At 42.2% G+C, this 9,814-nt stretch overlaps 2 protein-coding genes across 2 annotated transcripts in view; one reads left to right on the top strand and one right to left on the bottom strand.

Annotated features, from left to right (window-relative positions):
* Nucleotides 1-4,700, top strand: part of wdpcp (WD repeat containing planar cell polarity effector) — a 77,275-nt gene extending 72,575 nt beyond the window's left edge. Inside the window, exon 19 of the transcript XR_004660095.1 lies at nt 4,690-4,700. The gene's annotated coding sequence lies outside the window, so the exon portion shown is untranslated. The remainder of the gene's footprint in view (nt 1-4,689) is intronic.
* otx1 (orthodenticle homeobox 1) lies at nt 2,461-9,387 on the bottom strand. Its single transcript, XM_034897925.1, has 4 exons — nt 9,039-9,387; nt 6,524-6,713; nt 5,702-5,853; nt 2,461-4,274 (listed from the first exon to the last, which is right to left on the bottom strand). Exons 2-4 carry the CDS (start codon nt 6,618-6,620, stop codon nt 3,525-3,527), a joined length of 999 nt encoding a protein of 332 aa, XP_034753816.1. The 5' UTR covers nt 6,621-6,713; nt 9,039-9,387; the 3' UTR covers nt 2,461-3,524.
* Between the last annotated feature and the right edge of the window lie 427 nt (nt 9,388-9,814).

Below are 9,814 nucleotides of genomic sequence, written 5' to 3'. Positions count from 1 at the left end.
CCCCCCCCCCCCCCCAAAAAAAAAACCAAAAACATCTACCAGCAGCAGAAGCATGCATGTAATATAGCATATAGACAAAAACACATTCCTTCTTTGTAGCATATTTAATAATAAGACACAACGACTACAAGAAACCGTTTTGTGAACAAACAGCTGCAGGGATTACAACCAACTAGTTTTCCTGTTGGAGACAAGTCGGTCATTTGGATGATAGAGGATAGACAGCTCTTTTACTCTCTTAACACAATAAATCATTTTAAATTTAGCTTCATTTTGCAGCTGTGGGCTAACTGGTAAACAGACATGTGCATGTTATATTTGTCCTCTGCAACACGTTTTCAGAGCGTTTTAGAGCCCACTAAGGATTCATTCCGTTCGTGTGAAGGCCTTCTCTCATCTCGGTTTCATTTGATGTCAAGAATACATCTGGTTTTTGACATGATTCGTCAGGATGACAAGTTTCCTTGTGTTTGCTACTAACAGTTAGCTTCGGTGTCCTGAATGCTGCAGAGAAACCTATTGTGCATGTGAGCTATGTTGTCTGCAGCGTAACTTCCTCAGAGGACATTAAATAACCGATCGCTCCTCTTTTATCAGAAACGCTTCCACCGCTCTCTCGCTGTTTGAAGGTGAGCAGCTGTCTAATGTGAGGCCTGTGTGTGTCTGTGTGTGTGTGTGTGTGTGTCTCTCTCTCCTTATTACTGTAAACAATCCTACAAGATTTACAAATGTTTGTTTGATGCAAATCCGAACAAATCCGCCGCTGTTCGTGGACACTCCCTGCGCTGTTTGCGCGTCTTGGCGCAAACATGTTTAATGTCCTGGTCGGCAGATATTTATTCAGCTGCTGCGAGCTTCATTTACATAAAGAGAGGGAGAGAGAGAGAGAGAGAGAGAGAGAGAGAGAACAGACGCCTGGCTGCGTCTGAAACATGCTCTACGCAGGCGGGAAGAGGCCTACACTACGCATCGATCAGGCTGATAATCTGATCAAGTTGATGAGGGAGATTATCGATGGGACAGTGGTTCATAACATTTAAGGCTTGTGACCCTTTAAAATGCCGCAAAACTACGCAGTAATCTATCAAAGTAAAACTTCGCTCCCACGTTGTTTTGTTTGGATGAGTTTGAGAGGCCTGACGAGGCAGCACTGTCAAATACATCACAAAGAGCAAATCGGATTTATTTAACGGTTTTTTCTTTCAGATCTTGTTGTTTTTTGAAGTTAACATGTTTCTCTGATGAGCAGTTTTAAAGCACTGAAGAGGTCATGTTTGACAAAAGCATGTCTCATCTTGTGATCCCACTATGGCTTAGTTATACAGTTTAATAACTTCAGCTGGAAAATGAGTTGATTAATCGATTAGAAAATGACCAACTATTTTTATAATGATTAATGGATAGACATATTTGGCTTTTCTTTGTGGTATAATAGTAAATACGTTGGGGTTTGAATCGAGATTTGGGAAATGTGCTAACCATTTTCGACTCAGACATTTTATAGACAGAACAATGAATGAAGAACATAATCAGACTCACTTTTAATGAAAATAATAATTGCAGACCTCATGAAAGCATGTGTCCGAAGTCCGGTTCTGTTATGTTTCTTCTTAAATTCTTTCTCATATTTGTTAATAAAACCCCAAGGAGCAGAAATAACCTGCTCCCAGCGGTTAATCGGTTGCACATAGACGGTGGTTATCAGGGAGATTCATTAGCATGAAAGCCGTTTTGCTTCCATCCCCTCCTCTGCTCTCAGTGCGGCCTTGGCTGGTGAAAAACATGCTCGTCCAAAACATCCTTGCCAGAGAACTCTCGCAATATTTTCCTTTTGCTCCCCCCACCCTCCTACTCTTTTATAATGCGTTTATGCCTGCAAGCATTACACACACAGACACACACACACACTTACACTTACATCTGACCCCCTAACCTGGCCCCACCTACGTAATTACCGCATCAGAGGCACTGAAATTCCTGCAGGTTATTTTGGAGAAACCAACTCGGGGCGCAGGAGTAATTATCACGCCATTACAGCGCTGCATTCAATTACGCCTCGATCAAATGGCTCCCGGCACTATATTTAGGGCTTTTTAACGCCGCAGTTTAAAAAGACACTTGGTGTCCCCAAAGCGAGAGGAGATGTTAGTGTTTTTAATTTAAATCAGAGACAGAGGATTAAATCGGCTGCTCTCTACACGCGTTCACGGTTTGTATTAATTATGGACTAATTTGCATGTACCCCGTTATAATTAGGTGAAAAACATTCAACAAGCTTTTAAATATAAGTGTGACTAATTCAAATGAGAGAAAACAGGATTCTTGAGTTTGTAATTTGCTGGTGTACATGCACCTTAAACAAATGTTATTTTTATATATCTATATATATGTGTATATTTTTTTTAATAACTTGACTCCCTGTTGGGAATCAAACAAACAGAATCCACTGTAGAAAATAAATATGACTTAACGGATCTTTATTGGATGAACATGTATGTAAGGGTGGTTTGCCTTGAAGATACATTCAACATCTTACTGTCATTTTGGAGCAATAACTCAACATTTCCTCTCCAAAAATAAAAATGCTCTGACTCCAATATCAAGCGAAGTGCTGCGGTTCAAACATGTCCAATATCACGACAATGCCCAAGAGAGGAGGTCTGGGTTGAAAATGTATAGCAGTTAGAATAATAACCTCCGGAAAACAAACTGGAACCTGGACAGAGGCCCAGAATAGTTCTGCAGCTATATTTTAGATTTAGACTTTTTCCCCACCCCAATACATTTCAAATTGCCAAAACATTTATCTGAGTAAAACAACATATATAAAAGCTGAACTTTATGGCCAATTTGTTCTCTTTGGAATATTTGGAAAGATTTACATACAGGTTTTTTTTTTTTTTTTTTTTTCTTCCAAAGTGGTAATAAACAATTTCAAATTCGGGAAAAAAAAAAACAACTAAACATGGTCACTGTAACTGACCCAAATACATATTTACATATTTCAGCTTCTTGATGCAGCTGACTAAAAATCTCTGTCATCCTAAAATAACAAATTTGAGAAATAAAAACTATACAGGATTTGATTGGGTTTGGAGGTAAAAAGGGCACTGCAGGCAGTTCCTGTCGGTGCACCAGAGGGAAAGTATTCCTCCCATCCAGACAGCTGGTGGTCAAAGGAGTTTGGTTGAAGTGATTTTTTTTTTTTTGAAAAACAGTTTGGTTTTCTTTCGGTCATCCAAGAATTAACGTCTCAAAAACCCATTCGTCATTGACAGGAAACTGCTCCTGAAGTTTTCTCGTCTCAGGACTTGAGACTGTTTCTCTTCGCTTTTTTAAATTTTTTTAAAAAAAAAGACATGGGAGGGTGCGAGGGAGGAAACAAAGTCTGATTGCTGGGCATTCCTGTTGCTATCTTGTAATCTTATGGTTCATAAACTCTTTTTGTCTTTAAAAACAAGCAATATGCTAATCTGGAAAAAAAAAGAAGAGGGAGCCAACAAGCAGGGGGGTGGGGGGCCTGATCACAAGACTTGGAACCTCCAGGAGGCCTGGTCTTTGTAGTCCAAGCAGTCTGTGGTGTTAAAGTTGAGCTTCCACGAGGAGGCTGCAGTCTGCTCTTTGTAATCCAGGCAGTCGGAGGAGTTGAAGGCCAGGCCGGAGCCGCCGTAGGCCTGGTGGTGGTGGTGATGGTGGTGGTGGCCTGATGACTGGCTGATGTGGTGGTGCGGGTGGCCCGACATGGAGGAGGCCGTCATGGGGCTGAGCTGGTGGGGGTGGTGGTGGGAGTGCATGGGGGCTAGGTAGGAGCCACAGTCCACGCCACTGAAGTAAGAGCTGGACGGGGTGGGGTAGCCTTGGCCGTAGCCTGGCGTCTGGTTGTAGGACATGGGGTAGGAGGTGGCGGCGGCAGCAGAGCCTGACATTGAACGCTGCATACAGGAGGCGTTAGAAGGTGGTCCGGGCTCGGGGAGCGGGGCTACTGCAGGAGCAGGAGCATTTCCAGGGGAGATAGCGGGGCTCCAGATGGAGGAGACGGTACTGATGGAGGTAGAGGTGCTGCTGAGTGCCGCCGGGCCCGTGTGATTGGTGGAGGAGGAAGAAGAAGAGGACGAGCCGGTGCTGGAGATGGCAGGAGGCGTGAACTGGCCGCTGCTCTCGGAGCCGGTGCTCTCCCGGGCCGGAGAAGACTTCTTCTTGGGCGGCCTGGCTTTAGCACTGCTGCCGCTCTGCTGCTGCTGGCGACACTTGGCTCTCCGGTTCTTGAACCACACCTACAACCAAGAACACCAGCCAGGAGTTAGAAACCGTACCCACAAACAACCTCAGCATTCCATTTAAAACAATAAATAAATAAAAATACTCCCAGGCCATACTGGGAGTACATTATGGAGGGAAATTGGGGGTTATTAGCCATCAAGGTTCATTTCCACCCCGGCCCCTTGGCTCGGACCAGCCAGGGGTCTAGTTTCATACCTGGTAGACGGCTCTGAGATAACAGGTTATTGGGTTTCACCACACAGTAGGGTAACTCTAGAGCACTGAGAGGGTAGGATCATGTAGAGCATTTTGTTTCACACACACACACATTCAGAGAATAACTCAAATTGTGAAAGGAGGGTCCTGCCTTGGTTTTCCCCTGATGCCTTTAAAGAGTAGTATTTGTTCACATCACAGTACACCAATGAGTTGTTTGTAGGGTATTTGCTGGCATTTACTCTTAACCTCTTCAGTGTAGATCCCATATTTCAGATCAAATTACACAGCCTTCAGTTAGACTGCATCAAATAATAATGAAACAAGCGACCAATTCAGCTGAAAAGTCACTTTTTCCTAATCTGAAAAACAGCTTTGTTTACATCAATGTGTACAATCTGTTTTATCTGTTGGATCCCTGCACAAATTAAAGTGGCGAACCATTGTGGTGAGCTAAACCTGAGCCGGGGTGGGAAAGAGAAGATTGTATGCATGACCACAACATTTGAATGCAACCCTGCCGTTAAACGACCCCTCCTCAATGGTTTAATGGCAGTAACACGTTACGGTTACTTCCCCAGTAACTGTTCAACAACCAGTCTGTCATTTTAATACCAGTCATAATCTCACCATTATCCATTTTGAAAATGTATCCATATATCCATTATTAGCCTCTTTAAAAAGGGGCTTAACTCACGTAAATCATGAGCTGCCAGGTCTAAAATGACCCCCATTACTTCCCTCATAAGTTATTATATAATCCTTATGTTGGACTAGGCCTACATGATAATGTAGGTTTTTTGTAATATTAACTGATATAAAATACTACAAAATATTGTAATAAAAGGAACATTTAAATCTGTTTAAAACAGACTTCTGCTCTCAAAGAGTGAGAAGCAAAGAAATAACTTTGAACTAACTCACTTTTAAAAAGTGCCTAATCAGTATGTTTAAGTAACAAATACAACACAAGCTCCTTGCAAAAAACATTGTTAATGGTAGTTAAATTGTCACTTGAAATCCTCGTTAGACTGTTCCAGGGTGCTGGGCCTATTAAGCTTGCATTAGTAGGCCTATAACGTTAATTCTATGGTTATAAAGTGTCTTATGCAACAATCACGCCGTTTAACGACAGCTAAAAGCGTCTTTTATCATGGAGTTTATTCGGTTGGCCCAGGCTGGTGTGTTTCCACCGTCTTACTGTCAGAGTTAGACCATTTCTCACCTGGACTCTGGACTCCGGCAGGTTGATCTTCAGCGCGACCTCCTCCCGCATGAAGATATCCGGGTACCGGGTTTTGGCGAACAGAGACTCCAGGACGTCGAGCTGAGAGCGGGTGAAGGTTGTCCGCTCGCGTCGCTGCTTCCTGGGAGTCGCTGCAGGAGAGAAGAAAACAGCGGAGTCCGTTAATGAGAGCGGACAAAACGAGCTGAGAGACAACCTGGAGGGCCGTCTCTACTTCAACAACACGTCTAGGTTTAACATTTATTTAAAGTGATGGGATTTATCTGGCATTATAAAGTTCACTATTTCTTTTCTCCGTTTATTCTTGCAGTTATTTATTAAAATAAAAAAAAAACAATATACCTTTAACTTCTTTATTTTGTTGTGTCCTTTTAAAAGTGGACATAACAAAACCTAGGCCTACTGCTCCTTGCTGACAGTAGAAGATAAAGCTAAATCATTTAATGGGAAACCATGTGAATGTACCACTCATGGTAGGCTACTCACACTACTTAATGGGCTACTTGGTATACATTTCTTTTTGTATTTTTGTTTTTGTTGTCTTGTAAACTTTTTGAAATACAACCAAACAACACGTTGTTGTTATCATCATCATCATGCTATATTTGATTATTTAATAAATATTAAATTGGCACCAAAAACATATTATTTGACTTGTATATGTTTAGATAATTTTCTTCACGATGGCTGGAGCTCTCATAGTTTACTGCTCCAGACTGGGTGCCTTCATGTTTATTAAAAGGTGTTTGGGTGTGTGAGTGTGTGTGTGTGTGTGTGTGTGCGCGTGTGCGGGGCTCCTACATGGGTAGCCCACTGAGGGGTGCAGCAGGTCCATGGCAGCGCCGCTGAGCCCCAGGCCGTTGACGCCGTAGGGGGGCTGTTTGAGGTAGGACATCATGCTACAGGCGGTCACTGCTCCACCCAGCTCAGGCCAGTGGTTCGGTTTCCCCCGATGCTGCAGCTTGACGGGACAGGGGGCCGATCCAAGTCACTGCGCACAGAGGACAACACATTAGACACAATCAAGGATGAGGACAAAATGCTTTTACGCAGGCTTATTTCAAACAAGACGCACAGTGAGAAAGAAACTCCCAAATGTATATATTTCCTAAAACTATTTACACATTTTTAAATAGGATTCTCGCTTTATAATCCATTTTCTTCAAACTGGGAGAAAACAAAACCTTAGCTACATAAGGTCCCTAAGAAATGCCATTGTTATATTATTTAGTGGCGGTGTAGAAGCATGAGTTAGAGGACGATAAACTGATCCTTTAGGAGCACAGACGCGCGCTAAATCCTCCAGGAATATTGGATTTTTAGTGAGAGGATAACGGGGTCAAACGGCTGCGATTCAGGACCCCAGCGGAGGAAATAACCCCCAAACCGACGCTCCTCAGCTTTTCATACACCAACCAGGCTGTAGTCACGGTTTCAGCCTTTTTAACTTTAACCCAAGATGAATTTAAAAAATAATTTTAACTGGTACATGTTGTGTGATCCTGAAAGTTTGGGTCAATAAATCATTGCTATTCTGAAACTATTTACGTTTATTCTTTTGAGCACACACACACTGAATGTTCACACACTTCCCATTTTTTGACCAGCACACCACCTCCTACCTGGAGAATATTGTTGTTGTTTTTTAAATCATTAAATACATATGTTATATATCTAAAGCCTCTTTCCTCAAAACAATGATACATATTTCAATCATTTGGCCTCTATTACGTAATGCTTATTAAACGGTGGCCTTATAGAATATATTTATTTCCTAACTATTGTCACTTTTAAAGTCTAAACACTAAATTGGAATTTAAATGAAGAAACTCTTTTTTTGCACTTGTGTTTGAATTAGTGTTTTGTCTCTCTTTTCCACGTGTGTGTGTGTGTGTGTGTGTGTGTGTGTGTGTGTGTGTGTGTGTGAGTCTCACAAACGCGTAAAAAGATGTATTATGGATGGAGATGTATTATGCATGGAGATTGATCATCTCTACATATATATATATATAAAAGAAGAAGAAATCCCGGCTGGGCTCGTGTGGAGTCTCAGTTGGTTTCAGCTCGTCTAACTTTGCCTGTGACCACAGCGAGGCTCCACTGGATTAACTCAGTCCACAACAGAATACAAATTCTAAATAAACCATTTTGTCTGGAATTAATATTTTTTAATATTCAGAGACAGATCTGATTAGCTAGTTTGAATAGTTTCTAAGATATTAACTTTAATATCGCTTTTACTTTCCAGGTTTCTTCTGGATTTTAACCTCAGAGGAAAAGAACCAATTCTCCACTTCTTCATTTTCACCAAATTAAAACACAAATGGTAAACTAATATTTTCTGTAAAGCACAACTATGATTTTTTTTAACCCTTTCCGTGGATTTTAGATGCTGTCTAGCCTGTTTCATTGCATAGACTAATTATGTGTGTTTCGCTCAGATTGAATGAAGATTACATTCAGGGAAATATAAAAAAAAAATACTCTCATACACTCATTTTATTCACCTAATTTAAAAATCAGCACATCCTCCAACTTTAAACTAACCTGCATTAAGAGTCAGAAAGCTGATATTCCTGATGGTTTGAAAGAGGGAAATCTTTTTAATAAACGCATCAAAGCTAGTTAAAGCGTGTGAATTAAATTAGTGTCTCTGAAGAGGAGATTATTTTAACAATGAGTTCCTAACTGACCAACCCAAACCTGAACTCACCAAACGTGTATTCCGGCCGATTTCTAACCCGCCGTTGCAGCCCTGCCAGGCCGGAGTGACAAGGAGAGATCTCGGTGCAAATGAACTCAATTAGAATTTAGATTAGACCTCCGGGGAGAGAGCGTTTCAGAAGGGCTCTTATCAGCAAAATAAATTAACAAAAACTAAAACACGCCTCTCCAATTATCTACTAAGTGGTTCAAACGCTTTAATGGCCAATTGCTCTCAAATAAAAACTCGCAGGAATGAATTGGAATGGGAAATATGAAAATTATCTACTCAGGAGGAAGTTGACTCAATTTCTCCAGTTCAGGTCGGAGTCCTCCACGGTAACCATTAATTGATATCTCATTTAAAAAAAAAAAAAAAAAAAAAAAAAAAAAGCACCCAAACGTTCAGTGGGGGAAATTAAAATCATGTACTTCACATGTCCCACTTTCACGTGAAAACACGATCCTGAAATAAAAAAGTGACTTTTCTGTCGCTTTTACGCGTCAGCTGTTTGTGTTACTGGTAGTCATGTCGCTCGGAGAAGCCTGGCCTGTAAAGGCGCACAAACTGAACAAGATCCACATGAAATGAGTAAAACAGAAGGAACTTTACCTTGTTTTATTCCTCTTCCCTTCTCCCGAGCGCCGGGCCGCAGGAGGCGAGCAGCAGTAAAAGTATCCAGCAGTAGGAAGTCTGCAGGGCATAAAACCTCAAGCAGCGGCAGACTTGCTCAAAAACAAACACCAGTGTGCAAACCGAGCAGCATCACGGAGAAAACACGAGAGTTATCAGCACGCGGGCGTCACCGCGTCCTCGGTGCGGTTCCGGGTGTTTTTGCAGCCAAATAAATCAAACTCATTTGCTTTCAGGGGGCTTGTCGTTGTCTGTCAGAGTGTTAAGGTGATTTCTAATGGAGACGGATGGAGATTGATCACCTTCTCTCCGCCCTGCGCCTCTATGAGCGGAGGACACCTGCGGATCCGCCTCCTCCGGCCAATCGGAGCGCGTCCCCGGTCTGACGGACGGAGGGGGCGGCCTATGAGCGCGCAGAGGCAGCCGGGAGAGCCCACTCCCACTTACCCCCTCCTCTCGGTCCCGGTCCCGAGAACAGACGAATTACTGAGGTTTTGGAAAAGATAGAAATGTTTCACAGGCCTGCAGGAGAAACAGAGAGCGTAGCTCTGCTCTGCTGTGCGTAAAAGAAGAATTCCCGTTTCACAGGGAGAGTTTCTAATTGTTATTTGCACCCAGCTCACAATAAGAAGAGCTACTGGAAGCATCTAGTACTGTCAAAAAACTCAATCTGCGGACTTTTCCTCCATCTAAACTCATTTTCTTCTGAATAACGTTCCTGTTTTCTCACTTCCTTGAATTGAACGATGCCTAAA

The sequence above is a fragment of the Etheostoma cragini genome, chromosome 17 (genome assembly GCF_013103735.1).
Source record: "Etheostoma cragini isolate CJK2018 chromosome 17, CSU_Ecrag_1.0, whole genome shotgun sequence".
Lineage (NCBI taxonomy): Eukaryota > Metazoa > Chordata > Actinopteri > Perciformes > Percidae > Etheostoma > Etheostoma cragini.
The sequence above is the reverse complement of the archived record's forward strand: the minus strand, read 5'-3'. Positions and strand labels throughout refer to the sequence as shown.